This window comes from Trachurus japonicus, chromosome 24 (assembly GCF_045865225.1).
Source record: "Trachurus japonicus isolate A0001 chromosome 24, Traja_1.0".
NCBI lineage: Eukaryota > Metazoa > Chordata > Actinopteri > Carangiformes > Carangidae > Trachurus > Trachurus japonicus.
Genome location: NC_140930.1, coordinates 4,024,605 through 4,051,272, shown reverse-complemented (window position 1 = coordinate 4,051,272; position 26,668 = coordinate 4,024,605). Strand labels below are relative to the sequence as shown.

Genomic DNA, 26,668 nt, shown 5'->3' with positions numbered 1-26,668 from the left:
GCTTTACATCAAGGTCCAGACAACTCAGGACGGGTTTCTGCTCAAATCTTTCATCTCAGAGCTTCTACTGTCTCTGCTGCCGAGCCTCAGCAGAACATTAAACTGTGACATCGTTCAATCCTCAGTCCTCATCAATCCCCCATGTCAATTAAATCAAATCAACAAAGCACATTTTCATATTTATTGTCAATTTTCAACTCAGAAAACATTTAACATAGTGCACTTGCATAGTAAACAACAACTGGCTATTTTACCATGAATAAAAGTAGCCCCCAGGGAAATAAATTTAGGCCTGTGTTTCAATTAAAGAGAACAAGACAGAATAAATAAAGGCTTTCCCTGTTTGTTTTTTTTAGACCAAGGTAGCAAAGACATCTTGACATCACTGTCAGGTTTTGTCCCTCCTCTATTAAATATGGACGGAGGCTGAAAACCACAGGACATGTCTGTTCTGGTGATACAAGTCAGTGTGTTTCTCTTCTATAAAACACATTCTACATCTCGGAGGCGACATTTCTTGGTTTCCCTCATCAAATACACAATCCAACAACTCCAAAATGCTCTGGTGGACAAGTTGTGACCTGCACATTCACCACGCTATGAGATAATAACACAACGTTACCAGACAGAGTTGTTTTAGAGGGAAATTCAGAGACTGATGATGAAAAACTGTCCCTGAAGGCAACGCGCATCAGCGGTTTTGCATGAATTTCCCTCTAAAACAACTCTGTCTGGTAACGTTGTGTTATTATCTCATAGCGTGGTGAATGTGCAGGTCACAACTTGTCCACCAGAGCGTTGTGGAGTTGTTGGATTGTGTATTTGATGAGTTTGATGAGGGAAACCAAGAAATCCCATTATTCACTTATTTTGGAGCGAGACCTGCTATGCTGTCATCACTCCGTCTCCTTTCTCTTTCTCTTTCTCTCTCGGACGCACAGGGTAAACAAACCATCTGATTGGCTCAATTGAGTGAAGCTGTAATATTGGCAATTAACATAATAGCTGAGCCTCTATATGCTCCAGGAAAAGGATCTATTCTCGTTAATTTATTAGAGATCGAACCATCACTCAGTCCGGGTATTGATTTGGTGATGCCTGCTCTATATTATGAGTTTTCTAACAGTTCTTCCTCCTCCTCCTCCTCCTCTTCCTCCTCCTCCTCCTCCTCCTCCTTTAGGACCAGGTCTCAGGAACCACCACCTCCACCGTGCTGAAGAACCTGGACCCCAACACCGAGTACACGGTCACCGTGGTGCCGGTCTACCACGAGATGGAGGGGAAGTCTCAGTCCGCCAACGGGAAGACCAGTGAGTTGAGTTCACGTGTCCGGTCGGTCGGTTGATTAACGTGGGAGCCGAGAGGATTAAAGCTGTAATACGTCTTTTATTTATGACATTCTTCAACCTGACGGCTGTTATGTTAATAAAGTAGCAGCGGTTTATTCTATCACATCATCTGTCCTGTGACTCAGAGCAGCAGCTGAAGATTCATTCTCCTCTCTCCTCACTTTAAATACCAGGATCATTTTAGATTAAAAAATAAAAATGCTGCGGCTGCTTTTGATTTGACAGATATTTACTATTACTGATCATTAATCAGAGATAATGCAGGAAATCTTTATTGATCCTCAGAGGGAAGCTACAGTTCCTTAAAGAAAAGAGAATATGAAGAGAAAAGAGATGAGATGAGATTAAAATAAAGATATCAACAAATAAATTTAATAAAAAAATGTTCTTATAATAATATTATATAGGAGTTTATGTTTATTTCATATTATAAGTTGTATTTATAGTTGTTTATATGATCAATGAATAAACAGGTCATGGAGGTCGGTTTATAAAATGTATAATATATATACAGTAAGACAGAATTAAAAATGTCCTAACCAACACCTCCTCTTCCCTCCCCTTCCTCCTTCTCTTCCTCTTTCTTCTCCTTTATCTCCTCCTCTTTCACCTCCTTCTCTTCACCTCCTCTTCTTCTTTCTTTATCTCCTCCTCCCCCTCCCTCCCCCCCCCCCCCAGACCCTCTGGGTGGGGTGAAGAACCTCCGTGTGACCGATCCGACCATCCACACTCTGACGGTGCGCTGGGAACCGGCCGTGGGAAACGTCCGGACCTACAAGGTTCTCTACGCCGCCGAGCCGGCCGGAGAGGAGCGCACGGTAAGCGCCGCTCTTTACCCATCATGCTCTGCTCTGCTCCCACTCACTCACTCTGGGAAAGTCCCGCCTTCCCCGCCTCTGATTGGCTGGATGAGCTCTCCTCCGATTGGTTATTTGATTTGGCCGTGTAACGTCATCTCACAACAGTACTGCAGTAAACTAAAATACACACCAACTGAAGATCTTAGTGTGATCAAACGCCATGGCGAAGCGGTTTGCGTTTTCGCCTGCGGTGTGGTGAATCCGAGTTCGATCCCCGCTGGTTTCCCATTCCGAAAAATTTAGTTTATATTCCAAGTTTACATTTTGAGTTTGAGAGAAGTGTAATTGTGCCATTGGTTGGGTTTAGGCAATGAAGAAAGGAGTTGGTTAAGTTTAGTAAAAAGAGCAGGTAGAGGCTAGACAGGCCAGATAAGTAGAGAGAGTCCAGGTAGATCTAGGCCGACAGCCTGCGTTTCACAGCCGTTTCACAGCCAAAACAAACAACCAATCAGGTGAGAGCCCTTCTAGCCAATCAGAGTCGAAAATGGAGCCCATCTAGCCAATCAGAGGCAGGAAAGGCGGGACTTTCCCGGACCTATCCTACCACCGCTCTTTACCCATGATGCTCTGCTTCGACTCACTCAGCCCTGCCGTTGTTATGGCGCTGACGCTGTGTGTGTGTGTGTGTGTGTGTGTGTGCAGGAGGAGGTGTCTGGAGGAACCACCACCACCGTCCTGAGGAACCTGGACCCCGACACCGTCTACAACGTCTCCGTGGTCCCCGTCTACCCCGACGTGGAGGGAATCCGCCAGTCGGAGAAAGGAAAGACCAGTGAGTCATCTTTTTTTTTTTTTTTTTTAGACTTTATTTATTTGCACATAAAAAAATAAAACAAAACATTTACTTATCTCTCTTCTTAGAAAGAAAGATACGAAAAAGAACTGTGCAGGTGAGGTCTGAAACCAGAAAGGCTTATAACATGACCTCACCTTGATCTAACAAATAATTGAAGCTCAGTCAAGAAATAATCATCACATACCTTGTGCATCATCATCATCATCTTCATCATCATCGAGTGTGTGTTGTTGTTGTTGTAGAGTCAAATAATCAGATCTGAGCTGCTCCTCGTGCTCCGTGTTGGACTGTGGAGTTTCTCCTTCTCCTTGTCCTCTTCCTTCTCTTTCACCACCTTCAGCCTCCCTCTTCCTCCTCCTCCTCCTCCGCTTTCTTCCTCCACCTCCTCCTCTTCCACCTCCTTTTCTTTCTCATTCTCCTCCTCTTTTTTCCTCCTTCTTCTCTTGCTCTTTCTCCTCCTCCTCTTCCATCTCTTCTCCTCTTCATCATTTTCCACCTCCTCCTCCTCCCCCTCTTCTTCCACCTCTTCTTCTTTCTAATTCTCCTTTTCCTCTTCCTCTTTCTCTTTCTCTTTCTCTTTCTCTTTCTCTTTCTCTTTCTCTTTCTCTTTCTCTTTCTCTTTCTCTTTCTCCTCCTCCTCCTCCTCCTCCTCCTCCCTCTCTAACCCAGTGTGACTGAACAAGGCTCAGTTTGTTGTAACATCCTCTCTCTGTAAAAGCATCATAAAGGTTTTTGTGAGTTCTGGGACATTCAAGATCAGGAGTTGGTGTTTTCACCTGGTACAAACTGGTCCTGGTTCTGGTCCTGGTCCTGGTTCTGGTTCTGGTCCTGGTCCTGGTCCTGGTTCTGGTCCTGGTTCTGGTTCTGGTTCTGGTCCTGGTCCTGGTTCTGGTTCTGGTTCTGGTTCTGGTTCTGGTTCTGGTTCTGGTTCTGGTTCTGGTTCTGGTTCTGGTTCTGGTTCTGGTCCGTTTGTCACTGAGCAGCACAAATGTTCAGTTTTGTGTCACTAGTTTGAGACTCCAGGAACTCGTTGTGAAACTTCCTCCTGATTCTTTATCTTAGTCGTGTCTGAGCTTGTAAACATGTAATGAACGAGTAAATACAGTTGGGATGTTCAACACCACTTTTTTTTCGGACCGAAAAATGAACATAATGACAGATAATAACTTTGAAATAAGTCCGGTATCGGTATTGGTCCTGGCCCGTCCCTCGTCATTAATCAATAATGTGAACAGGAAGTGGCTTCAGTGAGTTACGACCTGAAGAGAACACTGACTCCTTACTCTCAGTGTAAATCTGCTCTGAGTGAAACCTTAATAACAGCTTCAGGTCTGCAGCTGGGAACATCTGGCGCCGTCAGAGGTCAGAGGTCGCCTGAAGGACACTGTACATGTTGAGATTGACAGACAGACAGACCGGTCTGGACTGGTTCCTGTCCTCCCTCTCCCCCTGTCTCTCTGTTGGTCTCTGACATGCGAGCAACAAATGTTTGAGTGCGAGACAATGCGACTATAAAACTCCCATTATTCTCCTCGTGCCATTGATGTTTGCATAATTTATTTATTTCTTGGATTTTTGTTTTTATTTGAAGTTTGTTTCTTATTACGACTGGACACATGACAGGACGACTCGCAGGCACAGAGGAGACTATTTTTACAGAGAGCATTAAAATAAAATGAAATAAATAAATAAAAAACCCATCAGAAATATTTATGAACAGCAAACCCGCAGAGGTGCAGTTAACTAACCTCCGGTACAAAGGTCTGTTGTTTTTTTGGTTTTTTTTAACCTTATAAATAAAAACTAGAGGAGGAAACAGACGGAGAAGATGTGACAGATAAAGAGCAGACGAGGATCCTGCAGAGTTTCACCACTGATGTGAGGTGGTGAGCCGATGGACGTCGGCCTAAAGCATCATTTTAATATTTAAAACCAGCAGATCGTGATCTGGGTCATGTTTGTTCTGCAGAAATAATAGAATCCTTCATAGAAACGTGATCTCTTTATAAAAACACACTGAACCTTTGGCAGCAGAGTTGGTTTTCACAGAGCTGAGAGTCGCTCTGTCGGTCTGTTGGTCGTCTGCAGGCCACAAAGTCCGCATGTGAAAAAAAGCTGCCAATAATATTAACAGTGTTTATAGTTAATGGAGCTAAAAAACGTACAGAGAGAGAGAAAAGAGAAGAGAAGAGAAACGAAACGAACGGCTGGTTTTGTGCTTTAAGATGCAGAATCCAAAGTCTTGTTTATATGAACATTTGTGGCTCACAAAAAGAACAGAAACAAATGCCAGAAAGTTTAGGCAACTTCCTCGATACATCTGGACACTCCTGATGTGGTAAACCCACCCATCTGGTGCACCCTGCAGCAGAAAACAAACGCTAAGGATTATTTGCAGCAGTTATTATTCACAAACCTCTGGCCTTTTTTATTTTTTATTTTTTATTCTCTTCTTTGGAGGAATTTCTATTTATTGATTCTATTTAAAATCTAAAACAAACACGTGTCAATCAGGACGTCACTCTCTGTGTTCTCTGTGATTGACACCTGGACCCTGCTGGTTAAAGTCAACAAAGAGGATTATGGGTAGCGGTTTTTCCTCCAGACATTGTCAAAGATGTCTCACTACAAGCTCCTCCAATGATATGACATGGTACAGCTTCACTTCCTGCCTCCTAAAGTGGGCGTGGCCACTAGGGCCGTCAGAACGGACTTCGATATTCAAACAGAATTGGAGTTATTTAAGGTGAAAACTCACGTTTGAATGTTTTCCTTCTGCAACGACACAAATTAATGTAGTGCGTTGCGACGTTTGGGGAAGTAAATACGTTGATAAAACAAACTATTTAGTTGTTGTTGTGTTGTTGTTGTTGCGACGTCGAGTTTTTTAAAATTGCCATTTATTTGGCTGTGGCGGTGGCGTATGTGTTCCCACACTACACACACATTCTGTTTTTCTTTTTATCGATCGATCTGCAGACCACTTATGTGCCAGTAATATAATAATATTTTGATTTCCCCTCTTGAAGTTTTATATCCAGTTGGTAAAACTCAAGTGTGTTGCAAATGTTACATAACAGATATGGTTGGAATGCCCTTTAGTGGACACGGGACGTAATAATAAGCTGCTATAGGTGTAATGAGCTAAAATAACAAAAAAAATAAACAAGAAAAACATTGAAAATTCAAATATAATTTGAATATTTAACATAAGAAGCATTAGAAATTACGATCTGGTTTGGGGGGAAGATTGACACCCTGTTGTGAACGTGTGTGTGGATTTATAAATGTTGTCTGTAGAGGAAAGTGAACTGTTTATATTTTCTTATGATAATATTAAATATTTACACAGCTAACAGTCATATTTAACATTACAAAGATTAGTTAGCGCGGGCGAGAGTGTGTTTTTGAGACAGGTCTGGAACAAAGTTCATTTTCTCCTGATTTATCAGAAATTTGTCCATTTTTCTGTCAAAATATTCAGAAGAGACGTGTGTTGTATAAAATGAATCCAATATTTACTTCAGTGACTCTGGAGCAGAAGAATGGACCATAATCTGAGCTCACGTTCACTTAAATAGACTCCACCAGACCTGCTGCTGGTCTCCTAAAAGGGGCGGAGTCACGGTCTACTGGTCTCCTAAAAGGGGCGGAGTTACGGTCTGCTGCTCTCCTAAAAGGGGCGGAGTCATGGTCTGCTGGTCTCCTAAAAGGGGCGGAGTCATGATCTATCAGTCTCCTAAAAGGGGCGTAGTCACGGAGTCATGGGCTGCTGGTCTCCTAAAGGGGGCGGAGTCATGGAGAAACACAGAGACAGGGAGGAAACTGACGTCGTAGTGGAGCGTCCTGGTTTCTAACCCGTCTTTGTGGTCGTTGTGTCTCTGTTTTCCAGAGCCGCTGGGCGGAGTCAAGAACCTCAAGGTGACCGACCCCACCACCAACTCCCTGAGGGTCCGCTGGGAGCCGGCCGACGGCGACGTCCGCCAGTACCAGATCATCTACGTCCCCGCCGCCGGGGGAACGGAGAGCATGGTGACGTCACTGACAGATTCTTTTTATATATAAGAGATGTGAAAAATAAAGAGTTTCAGAGCCTCTACTGTCCATTTAGATTATTTAGTTGTTTTTTTTGCCTCAAATATTGATTCTAAATTGATTTATCTGTCAACTGCTACAGGGATCAAACTAAATTGAGTTAAACTGGTTTACTGAACAATATCAAAACAAGATCTGTGTTTGAATGTGCTCTGATTAATATTATTTATTATTATTATTATTATTATTGTTATAAAGGTTTCAGCTGTCAACTGTCAGTGAAACAGCTGCTCACTGGGGGAGTTTATATACAGATGTTGTCAGGAACTATTTACAGCGGTGGATTGATCCTGTAGTATTGTGTGTGTCTGTTTTCATTGGACTGGTTGGAAATTATAAAAATATTTCTTAATAACGCGTCTCCTCTGTGTCCGTCACAGACTCAGGTGTCTGGGATTTCGACCAACACGGTGCTGAGGGAGCTGCAGCCCGACACCGAGTACAAAGTGACGCTGGTGCCCATCTACACCGACGTGGAGGGGAAACGCGCATCGGAGAACGGGAAGACGAGTGAGTTGGACCTGAACGCAGCAGCAGCAGCAGCAGCTGCAGCAGCTGTGGCCACATCTGGCTCAGAGAGATTTGATATATTTGGTCGTTTTCAAATATTTTAATCTTTTAATTCGAGATCCAGTCAGTGGCAGCGGTGTGGTGTGTTTGGAAACCAAATAAAACAGCAGTTTTAATCTGATTTAACGGTATTAGCTCTGTGGGTGGGTTTATTTGGAGACTTCTCCTCTTTCTGACTGAATTCACTCTGAATGAAATGATCTAATCCGATCTGGTGTTTACATGAGCCACTGCTTTTATTCACAATGGGTGTTTTACAGTCGTGTGACACGCTGAGTGTTCTTAATGCGATCATAACGAAATCATATAGAAATGACTATAGAAATAGCCCAGAAATAACGCTCAATTTCATAGTAGTGTTGAGAAATATAGCCAAGAAATAACGATTGATTCCGTAGAAATACCGTAGCTCAGAAATTGATTGTAATTGACAACTGCAAGGACTTGGTGGAGAAAATTTCTGGCCTTTCACAAAAAATTCAAAGCATGAAAAGCACGTGTAATCTTTTGCCTTTATGAAAAACATGACACTATGAAACTGATTGTTATTTCTAGTCTATTTCTTGACATTATCACGTAATTAGCAGTCTGTAAATTAAAGGGTTACTAATTTTTCCTCTCTTTTTTGGCCTAGTGAGCCACGTCGAGTTCGGAGTTCTAGAAATCCAAACATCCTGAGACTGATCACGGATCAGATCTGTGGTCTGATCAGCTCAGTAGTCGTTCATTGTTTTGACTCTTCCATCCAAGCATTTGCAAGTGAAGAAACGTCACGACGCATTTATGTCGACACGGAGCAGAAACAACAGAACCAGACAACTTTTAGTTTCAACATTCACATGATGTCTTTTTACTTTCAGTCGGTTTAAGAAAAGTTTTAATTCCACCTCTCTGAAACCAAATGAAACTCTATTTGGTTTGGACTGTTTATTCTGATTGAGCTGTTTACGGAGCGTTTTCATTCAGATTGGACTCTAAACTGATTCTAATCTGAATATCTGGCTCTGTGTATAAACCCAGTGGCAGTTTAGACGAGTGAACAGTGTGATGGAAGTGACACCTGAACCTCCAGGGAGTCCTTTTGACCCGACACCCGGCACTGTGCTGTAACTCAGACAGGAAGCTGACAGCCGTGTGTGTGTGTTTCCAGAGGCTCTGGGCGGAGTGAAGAACCTGCAGGTCACCGACCCCACCACCAGCTCCCTGAAGGTTCGCTGGGAGCCGGCGGAGGGAAACGTCCGTCAGTACCGCCTCTTCTACGTCCCGGCGTCGGGCGGAGCCGAGGACATGGTGAGGTCTTCTGTCTGTCCTCTGTCCTCTTCTTGTTTCCAACTACTTCCAGGTAGAAAACCAGCATGAGAACAATAGTGACGGACGAGAGTTTCACCATATATATCTAATTTTTCATGTCACTATATCACCGTTTAGATTAATCTGATGTTTGTAGAGTTTATAAAACCAATTATGGGACAAACATTACTATTTATGTGTGCATGTTTTTGTAATGAGTCATGGTTATCATAGATTAGCCGGGCTAACGGTTAGCTACCTGTTTAACTTTAATAACTCAGTGACTCAATAAACGCTCCATGAAAAAATATTTTCTCCAGCGGATATCTGAGTTCCAACATGACTGAGCTAACTGGAGTAGTTTCATGTGGTGTCCAATGTCCTGGTGTTAGCTTAGCTACCGCCGTTAGCTTAGCTGCCGCCATTAGCTGTCCTTGTCAGCTGCAGCCACTGATGCTTTCTAGACACCGTGATTCCCCCCAAACTGAATAAATACAACACATAGCAACACAAAACACACACACAGAAATATTAATGTTTCTTCAATCATTTCAGATTTGTCTAAACGGTGATAGGGCGTGAAAACATGATATATAGCCTAGCTAAACTTTCGTTTGTTACTGTTGTTCACATACAAATTACGTGCTGGTTTTCTACCCGGAAGTAGAATGTAAACAACAAGGTGATTCAGTCTATAGTCTGTTGTCAGGCTAACAGCTGTGTGTGTGTGTGTGTGAGCAGGAGCAGGTGTCGGGCGGCACCACCTCCACCATCCTGAGGAACCTGCTGTCAGACACTCCCTACACCGTCACCGTGGTGCCCGTCTACCCCGAGGGAGAAGGACTGCGCCAGTCGGACAACGGAAAGACCCGTGAGTCAAAGACTGGAGCTCATGAGACCAGGAAGGCTTCTGGAGCTCCTCTTCTCCTTCTCCTCCTCCTCTTCCTCCTCCTCCTCTTGTTCTTGTTCTTCCTCCTCTTTTTCGGCCTTTTCTCCTGCTTCTCCTTCTTCTTTTTCTACTTCATCTTCTTCTCCTTCTTCTTCTGATTTAAACAGCATCAGATGTAAAAACGTCAGTAGAGGTTTTTTTTTTTTTCTCTCATTAGGAATTTATTCACTCCATGTGTCGTCTGCAGAACATGTTTCACCCGCAGACAGAAAACTGACTGACTCAGTCAGACAGTGAAGGCACCGTAGAGGTGACACAGCACTTTGGTCTGACCAGAAAACAGCTGCTTTTGGAATAATATATATATATAGATATATAAATGTCATTATAAATATATTCTACTGGAAAAACTCTGAGTGAGGATCAGAAGCTGCTGTAGGTTCAAGACTTGAGACTCACTATAAACAGACTAGTGTTGTGGTCAAGACCACTTAACCTGAGACCGAGTCCAAACCAATACGAGACCATTTCCAAAACCATCGCTGTCTTCAGTCCCAGTTCTCATAATAATCATGTGTCTTGATATTTACATTTTTCCTCCTCAGATAAAAAGAAAAGATGATTTGATCTCAAATCTAAACCATATTTAATGAAAACAAGCAGATACTTCAGTACAACTATTTGACTTATCTGGAACTTTTTGAATTACATCACAGAAACCAAAGTGACAGAGAGACATTTATGGTTAAAAACAAAATAAAACAAAGTTGTCCAGCTCGACATTGAAGCTGTGGTCTTGAGTTCTACAACACTGGGTCACAGTTTGACGGAGCAGCTGCTGGTTTTGAGGAGAACCAGAGCAGCGAGGCGTTCACTGACATAAACAAAGAGTGGGATAAACAATCCAGTGTCCTGAAGTGAACCTGGTGTCTGATCCTGGATCCTGGATCCTGGATCCTGGACTTGGATCTCTGTCTTTTATAGACGTTTTCAGGTGAAACCCCCCCCCCAGAAAAAAAAAAACCTCCAGTGGAAAAATATCCATCATAATCGACAGAACCAGAACTACAGAACTGGTCCAGAAGCTTTTAAATCACAGAGCTCCGACGGCGTCCTGAGGAGGAGACGGAGGAGACGGAGGACCAACGTGGAGCTGAAGAACTCGTGTTTCTTTCTGATTTTGATTGACGGCACAAAGCAGAACCAGATAATGTGGAACTACTGTTGGTAACCAGGGCTTTTTGGGGGTTTTTTCTTTCTTCTTGGGATGAAGAAACTGGATCCTGCTCCGACCGGTGGCTCTGTGCTTCTGTGCGGTTTGACATCCTGGTGTGTGTGTTGGTTTAGTTTCTGCTCAGACTGCAGCTCAGTCAGCAGAAACACTAAAACTCCAGCCTGGTGGTTTTAATGAGTCAGAAAAAACCAAAACCATCCACAGATCCACGTTTTCCAGGATCCTTTCACACCGTTCACTCATCCCTCATTCCTCCGGGTGATGAAATGATCAACATAGTTTTTGTTTTACACGTGGCCTCGGCCCAAAGACCTCGACCTTCAGCTCCGCTGCCTGGCACTGACAGATTTAAGACTCCGACTCCAAAGCTTTTATTTCTTTCTTACCTCCATTAGCGGCCGTTTACCCCGCCAGGCCGTCATCGTCTATCTATCCGCTCGACACGACACGACACACACGGCGCGTCCATGACTGATGAGTCATGACGAGGGAGAAGAGAAGAGAAATTCTCCGATAAACCAAACATGAAGCCGAGTCTGAGCCGTAACTCAGCCGAGCAGCAGGCTGCAGGCCGTGTTTAGGCTGCAGGAAGAAGAAGGAGAAACAGCCTCTTAATTCATTTAAACTCTCAGAGGCTGCCTGGCTCGACCCGCTGTGACCTCATCCAGCTCCTCCAGCAGCCAATCAGATAGGAGGATTAACCTGCTGTGGCGTAACTCTTCCTCCTTGTAGTTTTAATATGTTGGTGAGCAGCGGTTTTAACGTCTGTTTTACGGCTCCAAACCAAAGAAGTTACGACTCTTAAACGGTTGAATGAAGCTGAACAGATACTGGCTCTTGTTGCTCAGTGTTTTATCGCTGCGGTTTTGTCTCGATTCTGTTGATTTATCCAGAAATATAAAGAAGCTCGGTTGGATTATTTACATTTTGAGTTAAATCAATCAATCAAACTTTATTTGTAGAGCATTTTCAAACAGAAAGCAGCTCCAAGTGCTTTACATGATGAATAAAATAGACAAAAAACTAAAAAAAAAAGTGGATAAAAACAGGTAAATAAAATAAAATGAGATAAAAACAGAAAATAAATGGATAAAAATATCAAATAAATAAAATATATAAATAAAACGTGCATGCATGCTCAGCTGCCAGGTGTCCACGTCCTATTGGCTGCAGCTCGGAGGTGAACCAGGAAGTGTCTGCTCTGCTCTCCTCTCTCTCTTCTCCATCACCGTGGCGACACAGATGATCTGTTGTTATTATTATTACCAGTAACTCGCTCCCAGTTTTCACTGTTTTCATCCCTGGAGGAATTTGTCACATTTTTTCTGTTTGGGAGCAAAACATCGACCGGAGTCCAACATGAGGAATGATCACATCCATTAATAACACACACACACTAATACACACACACACACACACACACTCTAACACACAGTCAGAGCAGCAGGATGACGTCATCTCTCCACATCTGGACAGACCAGTGTCAAGAAAGGACACAAGACTCTGTAATGAGGTTGTAGGACATCAGAGTTCATATCTACCTACTAATGCATCTAGTGGCTTTTTATTAGGTAGAGCTGCACACACACACACACAAACACACACACATCTGGTTCAGTTTAAGAGGGAAGTTCAGGACTTCAGCTTCGACCCAACACTGTGCTACTTTCCTTCTCTACACATTCTGCACAGAGATGAAGCGACTTTCTGCTCTGAGTCTCAACCTGCGTCCTGATACATTCTGTCCCATTCAGTCCTCCATTAAATGTTTTCTCCCTGATAAAAACCAGAGTCTTTGTCGGATTGAAAACAGTTATTTCATCACAAATCAGCCTGTTTTCATTTCTACAGACTTGAACCAAAGGGATTTTTTTTTGTTTTTGAAGTTCTGTTATTTTTTTCTGCCCAATTTGAAGATTTGGGTTTTCAGAAAGTCGTTATCTAACTTCCTAAAAATGCAAAACCTAAAACTGACCGACCGTCTCACTGTTTGCGTGACAGCTCTTTACTCTCAGGAAGGTGTTTGTGGATCCATCAGCAGCCGATTTGATTCTAATCATTCCAGCTTCACTGTTTACATAGACGTGAAATAAAGTGATCTGATTAAAACGCTCATGTTCGTGCATCAAGGAATTAATCCGAATAAATTCACTGTGACATGTTCAATGAAGATTTTCCTGTCAGATTAGCTGAAAACAGCAGAAGAAGCAGCTTTTCCTTCTCTCTCTACCTTCCTGTTCTCTCCTCTCATCTAAATGGATCTGTATCGTCTCCTGCAAACCTTCCTATTGTTTCTGGTTTTCTCGTTAATGAAGCTGCAGCAGCAGCAGTTTCTACTTCTCCTGTGATCTCACAGAACAGCAACGCTTCATTTTGTGTGCAGATCAGATTAATCGTTTTCATAGATCTTGATCCGAAAATCCACCGGCATAAACCAGCCATCTTCTTTCCATCGGAAAGAAATTTTGGTAACTCTTTAATCTGCAGGCCGCTGATTATGTGATAATGTCTAGAAATAGCCAAGAAATCACAAGTAATTGTGTCATGATGTCTAGAAACAGCTAATAAATAACGCTCAATTTCATAGTAATGTTGAGAAATATCGCCAAAGAAATAACGATTGATCCTGTCCTTTCCCCAAAAAATTCAAAGCATGGAAATGCATGTGTAATCTTCTGCCTTTATGAAAAACATGACATTATGAAATTGATCGTCATTTCTTGGCTATTTCTAGACATTATCACGTAATTTGTGGCCTGTGAATTAAAGGGTTGCCGAAACATCTTTCCAAATGACCCAGTTTTATTTGGATCGGCATTTATTCCTGTTATTTGTGTCCTTGTAAACTAATGTGGTTTAGTTTCTAAGTGAACCAAGTCAACACCTCTTCTCTCTCTGACCTCTGTGACCCTTTACAGTCCCTCGCACGCCGCCCAGGAACATCCAGGTGTACAACCCGACCCCCAACAGCCTGAACGTGCGCTGGGAGCCGGCCACCGGCCAGGTGCAGCAGTACCGGGTCACCTACTCCCCCCTGACCGGGGCCAAGCCGGCCGAGTCGGTGAGTAACTCTCTGTTAAAGGGACATTGTGTAACTTCTCCTGTTATCTATTCAGGAAAATGGATTATTTGGTTCTTCAGTCTGTTTTTCATTAACCAGTAATCCCCCCCATCAACAAAGTGAAGTGTTCCTTTCAGCTCTGAATGAGCCGTTCATATCATTCATATCTCCATGGAGCGGGTAAGCTCGGTGCTGCTGCCATGTGGTGTCGCCATGTTTTTACGTTCAGTGGCAGCGTGACGGTAGGAAACCACGGAAACTCAGCGGAGACACCGGAGCTGTCGGCTCAGGTGGAGGTGGCGTCTGTGAAAAGTCACCGTGGTAACGCAGTGAGGAGGAATGGAGCGTTACACTGATGCTGCATTCACCTGCAGTCGGGCAGACGGCCGTCGCTAACAAACCAGACGTCATTTTAGTCACAGAAGTCCAGAGAAAGCCGGTAAAACAATACCACATCGCCATGACAACATATTGTCACGTGTATTGTTTTGCCTCGTGCTGACGGACCACTTGTTTACATAGAGGCTTGTTTATCCTGGTACATGCAGCGTCTGTTGTCTGTCTGACGTCTGCCCGATTTCAAGTGAATGCAACATCAAGAATACGTTCAGATATGCAACCGCACCGCTAGATGGGAGGAATTCCTACATATTATACCTTTAAAACACTAAAAGTGTCCTCAGGTCACAGTTTCTTCACTGTGAATGGACTTGCTGTAAACGGCCGAGTGAGACTCGACTCTTCCTGGATGTTTCCAGAAAAAAATTCCTGAGATAAGTGAAATTACATTGGACAACGGGAGAGTTATCTCATCGCCCCCGAGCAGGTTCTGAGCTGCTTGTTTTAAAGATAAAGAAGATATCATGACAGATCCTGTTGCAGCCGGCGAGTGTTTTCATTATTGACCAAGTCTGTCGATTATTTGTAGTTTGTTGAGTTTGTCCGTCAGACGTCGGGAACGCGCCAAGACCCTCACATCTTCAGATGTTTTGTCCTATTGCAATAAAACAATATTCAGTTGTCTTTGATGTGAAACAGAGAAACCACTCATCGTCCTCCGCTGATCGATCACTTCAGAAAGAATCAGAAACAAGAACAGACGTTTTGAAATCAATTGAAGTCGACGTCTTCCAGCAGAGGTGGAGAATCAGGCCACGAAGCTGATGATTAAATCAAAAAGCACTTTGAACACAGATGACTCAGGCCTTCTCTTGGACCTCGACCTTCTTCTTGGAATAACTTGATAAATATAAAGTGTGCTGCAAATTTTCCCAGGTAATAGATCCACCATGAATCAAGCAGACAGCGGTTAATCAGGTTGTGTTTTTGGAACGACACGCAAGAAAACAGGAAATGAAACACAAAAGTTTGGAGTTGGACTCTCTGTCCCACTGTCAAGCTTGACTTTATTTAGAGACTTGAAGTCTCATGATTTGGGATTAGATTTATAGTCCAGTTCCACATCTGGATTATTACTTAGTGCACGAACCAAATCACAGGAGCTGCCTTTTTTTTTGTTTTTTTGTTAAATGAATGTTGTGTATTCAGACGTGTGGTTCGTTTGCTTTGTTCTGAGTCATGAAGCTAAAACAATATGGTTGTTGCATTTTTCTTTTGGGTCGTTTGTGTTCACATGGTAACAGTCCCAACCGGTCCAAACATGTAAACAAATGCCATATGGGAAACAACCTGCTTGTTTTATCCTGCATCCGAGCGCCATAGCTGTGTTCACATCTGAACCAAACGAACCCATCTTTGGCTCCCTGTTTCTGAACAACTGCTCCAAACGATCCAGGTCTGAATTCACCCTAAGGTTGAATAGGGTAAAAATTTAAACTAACAGATATCACCATGAAACTAAGTTTATCACTTACATTAAGACAAATATTTTTTGTATTACAAGTTTTGTCAAATATTATGTTTAAATATGTAAATGAGGCAATATCTAATGAAATATGCGCTAATTTGCATACATTTCCAGAACAGAAATCTGAACAATGGGTAAAACCACTTTACCACACAATTCTAGTTTTATTTTGTTGACATATTAGAGTCAGAAGTTTTTACAGAGGGGATTGTGGATATCTCTTTTTAGCACTTTGTAAATGAGAAAATACTGTCACCAGCCCTAAAAAACATCTAATGTCTCCATGTTTTTATTAATAAAATGTTGTATAAATGAGGCTGTGAATGATATATCAACAATCCCCTCAGTAAAAACCTTCAGAATATAGAAAGGGATCAAAGTGGAAGGTTTGGTGTCTGTAAGTGCTGCTGAAGTGGAGATTTCTAGCTCAGAGTCAGAGGTAAAACTAAATTTTGAGAAAACGGCCTTTAAAGATTTGGACTGTAAAATTACATAGATTGTTAATGTCAATCGTACTTTTATGACAACAGGCAGGGCACAGTTTACCACACTAGCATGTTAACTTTTGGTGAATTTAGGAGAAATGTACAGATGAAAGAAGATAAAATGAAGTAAAATAAAAACTTTAATGTGGATTTTCTACCATTCCTTTCCACTATTCTGAAAGAAGACATGATAAGGAAGCAAAATAGCCCAAAATCTCACAATTGATCGATGCATGAAAACATGAAAACAGGCCTAAACATTGTTGGTCATCATGTGGACGCCCTGGACAATAGAGATGTAAGGGGACATAAAGACAAACATTGCATCGTGAATTTCTTATAAAATATATGAAAATGAATCAGAAATGACGGTTCACACTGACATCACAGTGTTTGAACATAGACTATAAACTGTTGATAAAGCAGTAACAGTAGCTGCTTCTTCCTCCTTCATCCATCTTCTTCTTCGTCCGTCTGATGAAAGCGATGAAATCACCGGCTCGCCCCCCTCCCCCACTCTCTCTCTCTTCATGGAAACAACAGGTGGTCTCTTTTCTCTGGCGCCGGTCGCTGCTCTAAGTGTTGGTTCTGATGTTGCACAGATGTTTTGCGCAGCAGTAATTATGGTAATGCTTTTAAATATGGAAATCATGACTTGTCAGCGTTTTGTATCTCTCCATCAGCACTGATTTCACGCACCGGTGCAAACGTCTGGATTGTGGGGGGGGAGAGAGAGAAACGAGGACTTTATTTCCCCACAAAGAGTTTGAACTCCGTGACGCCGACACACATCTGTGACTGACATCAGTGAGAGCTCCTATGGTTGGAGTCTCTGTAATCTAATGAAGCTGTTGTGATGATTAGGAGGCGCTTTGATGACGCCATAAAGAAAGCTAACGGTGTTATAGTTTATTATCCCCCTCCAGTCGTAATTTTCTCTATTTATTTTCTGTTTTTGCTTTTGATTTATTTTAATTAACTTTGGTTTAGTCTTGGAGGTTTTTAGCAGAGACACAGAGAAGAAGACACGAAGATGCGAGCAGAAGTGATGACTAACTCGGTTTAATGAAGCTCAAACTGACCTCAGCGTTTTATTTTATATCAAACATCAATGAATTCAGACGATGGATCGTTCTTAAACCAATGACAGAGCAGATGGCGCTGCCATTGGTGGAGTTATGACCACATGATACTTGGACCAGGCTCTGGATCTGGTGCAGATTTAGATGGCAAAGGGAAGGTTTATACTTCACAGCTGCTTCGCTTAGTGTTTTTTTGGACCTTTATTGACAGTAGCAGTGAAGATAGACAGGAAACAGCCGGCAGTAAATGGGATTCAAACTGGTGATCGATGGCTTTAGAGCTCATTGATCCCAAAGGAGATGAGGACCAAGACCAAAGGCCCAATCCCATTTCTCTTGCCTCAACACTAGCACCCGGTTTCAAGTGGCCTCCAAAGGGAGAAACCCCTTGACGAGTAGAGACAGTGCCCGATGCAACCATACATACCAACCTGTCGTGGGGTTTCCATGGTTAGGGATACAGTAGGGTTATAAGATGAGCTGTAACCACTAAATACTGTCATGGACAAAACCACCACTACAGCCCTAAACCAGGTCAAGACCAAGACCAAAGGCCCAATCCCAATTGCCTCTTGCCTGAACACTAGCACTAGATATCATGACAGATACTGTTGCAGCCGGCGAGTATTTTAATCGTTGACCAAGTCTGTCGATTATTTGTAGTTTGTTGAGTTTGTCCGTCAGACGTCGGGAACGCGCCAAGACCCTCACATCTTCAGATGTCCCAACGCAATAAAACAATATTCAGTTGTCTTTGATGTGAAACAGAGAAACCACTCATCGTCCTCCGCTGATCGATCACTTCAGAAAGAATCAGAAACGAGAACAGACATTTTGAAATCTATTGAAGTCGACGTCTTCCAGCAGAGGTGGAGAATCAGGCCACGAAGCTGATGATTAAATCAAAAAGCACTTTGAACACGGATGACTCAGGCCTTCTCTTGGACCTCGACCTTCTTCTTGGAATAACTTGATAAATATAAAGTGTGCTGCAAATTTTCCCAGGTAATAGATCCACCATGAATCAAGCAGACAGCGGTTAATCAGGTTGTGTTTTTGGAACGACACACAAGAAAACAGGAAATGAAACACAAAAGTTGAGGAGTTGGACTCTCTGTCAGGTCAGGACCAAGACCAAAGGCCCAATCCCAATTGCCTCTTGCCTGAACACTAGCACTCGGTTTCAAGTGGCCTCCAAAGGGAGAAACCCCTTGACGAATAGAGACTGTACCCTACGCAATGGGACACCACAACCTGTCATGGGGTTTCCATGGTTTTCATTCATGTTTAAAAATGGTGGCTCTAGCTTTTGTGTTATCTGCCGCGTGGGCTTTAATGATCTTCCTTCGTTGAAGAAATGCAGGAAACAGAAGGTGGCAATATCGGCCTGAAAAGCTGGTGCCACCCGCAATAAAACGGAAAAAGATATAGAACAACAGTTTGCAAATTATTGTGGTGCTACGTTTGAAGTCTCCCTCCGATTTAAAGGGTAGTTTTAAGGGTTGAAAACCACTTCCCCTCGCTCTTAAAATAATTGGGTATGCTCAAAACTGAGTGCTAGGGCCAAGATCGAGTGGAAGTTGGTCAAATGGGCAGAGCCCAAGACTTTGAGGGGTTGAGATTGAGTCAAGACCTTGTTCAAGTCCAAGACCGGCCTTGAGTACCACAACACTACCACTAAACCACCATCATTGGTCCAGGGGCCAAACTGGGACTTACCAGGTATCAAATACCCAAGGCCTTGGTTTAGGTGTCAGTTAATGCTTGTAGGGTCCAGTAGTATCACCAAACCTGAAGATTTGGTGTTTTCTACAGTGAGTTTACAAAGAAGTCTGACAGTGCTGATGTTCAACAGCAGCTGGATGTGAGTGTAGCCCAGAAAGAAAATAGAAAGGAAAAGAAAAGGGAAAGGAAAGAGGAGAGGTGGTCGTCTCTGGTCTTTTTCTGGTATTTCTGACTCCTCTGATCCGGTTCCTACATTGTTCTCTGTAAGAACTTGAGTCCAGAACCCACTAATGACCCAGAAGAAACTGGACCACAGAGTTATAGAGCTCAGCCCCTGAGAACAGCGCGAGTGCATGACTAAAAACCTCCGGTCAAACGTAATTCATCCTGTTTTCAGAGGACAATGGCCAGCGCTGTGGCCAGGCCTCGGTTCAGGCCTCGGTATGAGCTTCCAGTTGCAGGATCTCAACCTCGACATCATCACTCGAGGAACCTATTTCATGCTCCGATGAGCCAGAAAACTCTCCAAAACATGAGCTCAGGCAGCAGACGTTGGTTTCCCATGATGTAACGGTGGAGGACGGAGGCCGTGATAATCCCAGAGACAGGAGACGCTTCTCTGCAGTCATGTTGTTAGAAAACACGTCGAGCTGCGCGTCGGGGCCGATGACAGAGTCCACGCTCAGCAGCACAGAGTGTTTATGAGCCGCTCCGCTCTCTGACTGACGGATGCGTTTGGCCTCCAGCCCCCGGGAGGCTTTGTTAGTGTTTGAGGAGACGTTTGGCTGCAGGAGACCACTGGACACGGGACGAGCCGTGAGCTCATTATGTACATTACAGCTGCCAGATCTTTATCTAATGCATGAAGGAGGAGGAACGTTTGGATGCTCATGTCTATAGAGACGTTGACCCTCCGGTGTTCCTTCTCCTCAAAGGTCCTGGTTCCCGGGACCATCAACAACGCCTTCCTGGACAACCTGATCCCCGACACGCCCTACAACATCAACGTGGTCGCCCTGTACGCTGACGGAGAAGGACCGCCGGTGGCGGGCAACGACAAAACACGTAAGTTTTAAACACGTTTGGAGACGTAAACAACCAGAGAGCTGGATGTATACACAAGCAGAGAGTCATCCGTCCACAAACACTTTCTCTAAACATGACGATGATGATGAGTCAGTGGGGTTTTATATCTACAGACTATATGAAGCAGGAATCATAAAACAAACAGGAAACACAGACGTCATCTTTTCCCAAACCAAACTCCTCTCTACTCCCAGAGTGTGAGGACGTTATTTTCTCCTGTTACATCAGCACTCGATCTCTAAGAGTCCAGGGCTCCACACTGGCTTTTACAATTTGTGACAGTGCAAGTCAATTTTTCATCTACTTGTGCATGTGCAACCAGTAAATGTAATGGGTTCTTTTTAACACTGTTGAAACGTGAAAGGAACAATTCAAAGAATCTAGTATCTGTCATTACAGGTGTCAGACCAATAGGAAATGTGAATATTTGCTTTATAAGTTGATTTTTACGGTGTGCACCCCTAAATGTTCTGCTTGCACCCCTGGAATTTTAAGTTAAGTAAAAAAAAAAAGTTAGTCTGGAGCCCAAAAGACCAAACCAACTCATTAAACTAGAGATACGTCCATGTAACGATCCAGTATCACAGATCACAGCTTTGGTTTCAGAAGTGTTGTGTTAACCTGCAGCCAGTGGCCAGTCAGACATGTTTACTCTCCAACTTTCTTTTCTTTTTTAATTTATTTATTTTGCACGAACATATAATTTAAAATAGTATAAATAATCATTATGACTGGGATGTGCGAAGGGGAGGTATGAAACCCAAAAGGGCTTATATGAAAACCTCACCCAAGAAGAACATATTCAAAAACCAAATTTGTTACAAGTAAAAATTCCACGGATCAATTCCATTTCCATGTTTTCTTGTCTTTATACAACATCTATGTCCCGTCTGTCCGTCCTGGGTGACGGATCCCTCCTCTGTCTCTCACCCTGAGGTTTCTCCTGGTTTTTCTCTGGAGTTGTTGCTCAGTAGATGTGAGGGTCAGAGGTCAGAGGATGTTGTCATGATGCTGTGTAAAGACCTTAGAGACAAGCTGTTTGTAAAAATGGGCTCTACAGATAAAACTGCCTTTCCTTGCCTCATTAACCTGCTGTGTGTTTGCTGCTGCAGTGCCTCGTGCCGGTCCCAGGAACATGCGAGTGTTCGACGCCACCACCAGCACCCTGACCATCAGCTGGGAGCACGCCGAAGGCCCCGTCCGCCAGTACAAGATCGGCTACGCCCCCATGACCGGAGACCCCATCACCGAGTTCGTAAGTGTCCCACACACCAAACAGGCATAAAGTTACAGATGACACATTCCCTGCACATTTTAAACTATATCATTTTTGTTTTTAGTTTCATCTTTTACATTTTCAAAATGACAGAAACTATCCCAGTGTTGGTCAAAGTTATCTGAGAGCTCAAGCTTCCCTTTTTCACTCTGAAGCTGTAGAAAACTGAAATAATACACTGATATTGATTAAAGATTTTTTGAAATATATTCTGCTACAAGACATTTCAGCAGCAAAGTCGCCATAGCTGATCATTTTAGATTGGAAAATGTAGTTTCAAAGCCTTGAAAGAGTCTGAAAAAGTTGGAGTCAGTTTTTCAGCACCCAATCGGGTTTAATACGTCAGAATCCTTAGCAACCAATCACGTTGATTTATTTTTTTGCATCTCATTTGTTGTTCACTGTGATGGTGACACTTCACATCTACTTATACAGCTAGATGTTCAACAACAGTATCATTGATTGGTTGACGACACATTTGCATACTCATGAATATTCATATAATCTGGATTTTTCAATGAGGGAGAAGTAGTAGACGTGTTTTTAGCCTCTTTGAGAGTTTTTTTAAACAACTTTTTTTGTGGGAAAACTATTTTAATCAAAAAATAGTCACAGCATAGCATTTTTTTTTTTTTTTACAAATTCTAAAATGCCTCTGTAGGGGGACTTTAAAATAATGCATAAGAGTTTTTAATGTTTAACTTTTTGCCTTTTGGAGATAATTTCATCTTCCACTTGCTGAACTGTTGACATTAACAGACACTTGGACCAGAGGGGAGGACAAACTTTTTGCGTGATGCCACTGCAGTTATATATTATATTATTCCACTAAAGTCTCAGTGAGTCTGACATGAATCCTTCAGTCCTGTCAGCGCTCTGTGAGTTAGTGACGAGCTAATTCCAGTTGAAGCTTCTCCTCTAATGTCAGCTATTCATTATACTCTAGTCATTTGACATGTTTTTGCCTCGTAAATATTCCCCCTCTGGTTTGTTTTTCCTTCAAGAAATATTTTCAGAAGCAGATTCTGAAGAAGAGTTTAAAACAACAACACACAAATCATCACTCATGAGCAGAACTTTTATTCTATTTCCAGGAAGGAAATCAAATCTTATCGAACAAAAAACAGAAAAATATCAGTTTAAATACCACTTTGAAGAATTTAGAGCATCTGAATCAGTGTTTTCTCTGTAATTAGAGGTTGTTTCCAGGTAATAACGGTGTTTAAGTGTTTCAGATAAACTCTCGATACACTCTGGTTCATCTGCTCTGATGTTTCCCTCCAACTATGCGGTGAAGTCACATCCCAGGATTCCCTTGGCTCGTTTAAGGATATAAATCAGCGATTAAGGGGGGAGACTAATTACAGGGTCAGTTAAACAAACAGTATAATTTGGGCCATAATAACGTTATTAATAGTCCTAAGTAATGAGTTGGAGCGGCGGAGCGGGGCAGAGCCGGCCCAGCTGCTCGCTGCCTCGGCTTGTTAGTGAGTAAACACCTGTTGTTGTGCATGAGTCAGATGGAGGAAGACAGGATGGAGGGATGGACGGATGAAATGATGAAATGATGAAGTCTGCAGACGACTGGGACCGAGCAGAAATGGAAACTTTATAAACCTCCATCACCATTTATAAACACACAATTATTACGACAGCGTCAACATCTGTGTCTAATGGAGAAGAGTTTTATTTTATGTTTTGTAGTTGGTACAGTTTCTACAGTGAAAACAGAGGCTCAGCTCTGACTTAGATGGATTAAACAGGTTTTTATTAGGAACAAAGAGTTAAATGGGCTCAGCAGAGGAACCTGCATCTTCACATTAATTAGTGCCATCGTATATGATGGAGGGGGATGGTTGTACTCTTTCCTGTCTATCTCTGGAACACTGAATGATAGCGACGTAATTCTTCTTTTATTGAAAGCAGGACACTTCAGCCTTAACAAAGAGTCGACTGGTGAGTCTGTAGCTCAGCTAGAGGCGGAGTAGTCCTGACTCAAACATCCAATAGGAGACTCAAGTTCATTTACATCCAAATAGTTGATGCTCTGTCGCCTCGTATGATCACGATCATCGGGAAAATCAGCTGTAAATGTAATAAATAATGCATAAGATTAGCATTTACACATTTTAGTCAAGCTAAGACCAAGACATGGGGCCTTATATGGAAGGAAGGAGTTGGTTAACTGCAGGAAACAAGACAAAAAGCCAATGAAACCAATGGAAACGTCAAACCTGAGAGGTTGTTCTGCCTCATTGTAAATTATGTAAATAATATATTTTGTATCATAGTTAGAGCCCTTATTCTTTTCCCCTTAATCCAGAAGACCTCAAAGAACAGTTATATCGTGTCTAAAAAGAAGTTTATAATAAATTCTTTGTGTGTTTCCAACAAATATATGTGAAATTAACTTTTTTCCATTTCTTTTTCTGATCATAAACCTTTTTCTACATTCTCATCATGGCTCCTCTATAGACATTAATATTCTGAAAGCCCAGGTTGTCCTGAAAGAAAGGACGTCAGTGACTTGATTGGTCTCAGGTGAAGTGTTGGTCCTCTGACCGTGGCGTCTCTGTGTCTCTGGGATGTTTCAGGCCGTCGTCCCTGGCAACAGGAACAACGCCCGGCTGCAGAACCTGGTCCCCGACACGCCGTACAACATCACGGTGGAGGCGGTCTACGCCGAGGGGCCGGGGGGGCAACTCAACGGGAACGGACGCACACGTGAGGAAACACACACACACACACTTAGATTAAGACAAATATTTTTTGTATTACAAGCTTTGCCAAATTTAATGTTTGAATATGTGAATGAGGCAATATCTAATGAAATATGCTCTAATTTGCATATATTTCCAGGACAGAAATCTGAACAATGGATAAAGCTACTTTCAAAATTCTTGTTTTATTTTGTTGACATATTAGAGTCTTTAGTTTTTACAGAGGAGGATTTTGGATATCTCTTTTTATCACTCTGTAAATGAGAAAATACTGTCACCAGCCCTAAAAACAATCAAATTTCTCCCTGTTTTTAGGAATAAAATGTTGTATAAATGAGGCTGTGAATGATATATCAACAATCCCCTCTGTAAAAACCTTCAGAATATAGAAAGGGATCAAAGTGGAAGGTTTGGTGTCTGTAAGTGCTGCTGAAGTGGAGATTTCTAGCTCAGAGTCTGAAAAACTCTTTCTGAGAAAACGGCCTTTAAAGACTTGGACTGTAAAATTACAGAGATTGTTATTGTCAATCGTACTTTTACGATTTGCTGCCGAAACAAAGGAAATGACAGTTTTTTGGAGCCTACATCATTGTTCAGGAGGGAGAGAGCTTTACAATGACACCTGACATGACATGGGTCAGACTAACTTATGGTGAATTTAGGATAAATCTACAGATAAAAGAAGAAAAAATAAAGTAAAATAAAAACCTAAATGTGGATTTTCTACTATTTCTTTCCTCTAGTCTGAAAGAAGACGTGTTAGGGAAGCAAAAAATGTTCAGTGCATGAAGAGAGTGAGTGCAGAGTGAGGGTAAATAGAGCAGACATACATTAGTCAACAGTGCCAACACGTGTTAGTGTCCAGGAGCCGAGCAGCAGCAGTAGTTACACAAACAACACACACACACACACACTCTCAGGAAGTGTGTGTGTGCCACTTTCAGGCGTCAGTCCAACTATGAACACACACACACACACACATACACACTGGGCTTGTTGAGTCCAACCTAAACATGTGTATTACATGTAATGAAGGTTCTAAACAGATGTAAAGACTCTGAGCTGCTGAGGCAGAACCTTCACACAGGAAGTGGTTTGGCTTTTTCACATTAAAAGTCTGATTATTATGAACAGATGATGAACTCAACAACTCATTTTCTGCTTCATTTTTCAACTCCACATTTTTGTCACTTATGTCATAAAAAATCCAATTATTGAGAAAGAGCTGAGACTGGGAATGAGAATCCAGCTGTTTGATGACGTGTCTCTCCGTCTCTCTCTCTGTCTCTCTGTCTCTGTCTCTCTGTCTCTCTCTGTCTCTCTCTCTCTCTGTCTCTCTGTCTCTCTGTCTCTCTGTCTGTCTCTCTGTCTCTCCGTCCCAGTGGGTCTGCTCAGCCCCAGGGTGCTGCGGGTCTCAGACGAGTGGTACACGCGGTTCCGGGTGGCCTGGGACCCAGTGGGGGTTCCGGTCCAGGGCTACAGACTCATCTACACTCCTGAAGGTCAGTTCATGTCTGAGCTCTGACACATTTGACTTTTAGTTCAGTTTAGTTGATTAGTTTCATTCATTGAAAAGAAAAGAAAAGAAAAGAAAAGAAAAGAAAAGAAAAGAAAAGAAAAGAAAAGAAAAGAAAAGAAAAGTAGTTTAATACAAAAACACATGTAACTCCTGATTGAAAGGGGGCAGGAAAAACAAAACACAGTTTAATGTGACACTGAGCTTTTATTTGATTAAGTTTAAGTGGATTAAAGTCTGCAGTTTTACATTAAATCCAAAAAGTTTTACAGAAAAGTAGGAAACTGAATCATTCTGTAAAATGTTTTTACTTCTTTTCTGCTCAGTTTTAGTTAAAGTTTAAGTCTTGATTGAACCTGAGATCAGCTCTAATCAGAGTTTAGTGAAACCAGAGTTAAAACTGGTTTAGTAAAGCCAGGTTCATTCATTTCTCTTTCTCGTATTTTTATTTACATCTGTTCATTTTTAAACAGTTTCTACAATAGAAGCACATTGTGAACTTGAACCCTTTCTCCCCTGTCAAGCTCTTATTCCCCATTCACTGAGATCTTATATTCATACACATTAACATTCACACATACCAGTTTACATAAATACACCAAGGGAAATAAATATATATGTTTTTTTTTATTTAATCTGAACACAAGCGACAGGTTCATGTATTTAAACTGGTTTATTCAATAGGGACAAGTTTGTATATCACATTAGAAATGATACTGGAGGATACTAAACATGTCAGTAATGATGATTAAAGAGAGGATCATTTA

At 42.3% G+C, this 26,668-nt stretch overlaps 1 protein-coding gene across 1 annotated transcript in view; it reads left to right on the top strand.

The window, feature by feature from the left end:
- col12a1b (collagen, type XII, alpha 1b) overlaps positions 1-26,668 on the top strand; it is a 173,210-nt gene that overhangs the window by 95,810 nt on the left and 50,732 nt on the right. The window contains exons 41-52 of the mRNA XM_085770776.1: positions 1,181-1,310; positions 2,028-2,167; positions 2,852-2,981; positions 6,898-7,037; positions 7,481-7,610; positions 8,821-8,960; positions 9,702-9,831; positions 14,002-14,144; positions 20,239-20,368; positions 21,502-21,644; positions 24,260-24,389; positions 25,768-25,887. Coding sequence (XP_085626902.1) covers positions 1,181-1,310; positions 2,028-2,167; positions 2,852-2,981; positions 6,898-7,037; positions 7,481-7,610; positions 8,821-8,960; positions 9,702-9,831; positions 14,002-14,144; positions 20,239-20,368; positions 21,502-21,644; positions 24,260-24,389; positions 25,768-25,887 — 1,606 coding nt within the window. The remainder of the gene's footprint in view (positions 1-1,180; positions 1,311-2,027; positions 2,168-2,851; positions 2,982-6,897; positions 7,038-7,480; positions 7,611-8,820; positions 8,961-9,701; positions 9,832-14,001; positions 14,145-20,238; positions 20,369-21,501; positions 21,645-24,259; positions 24,390-25,767; positions 25,888-26,668) is intronic.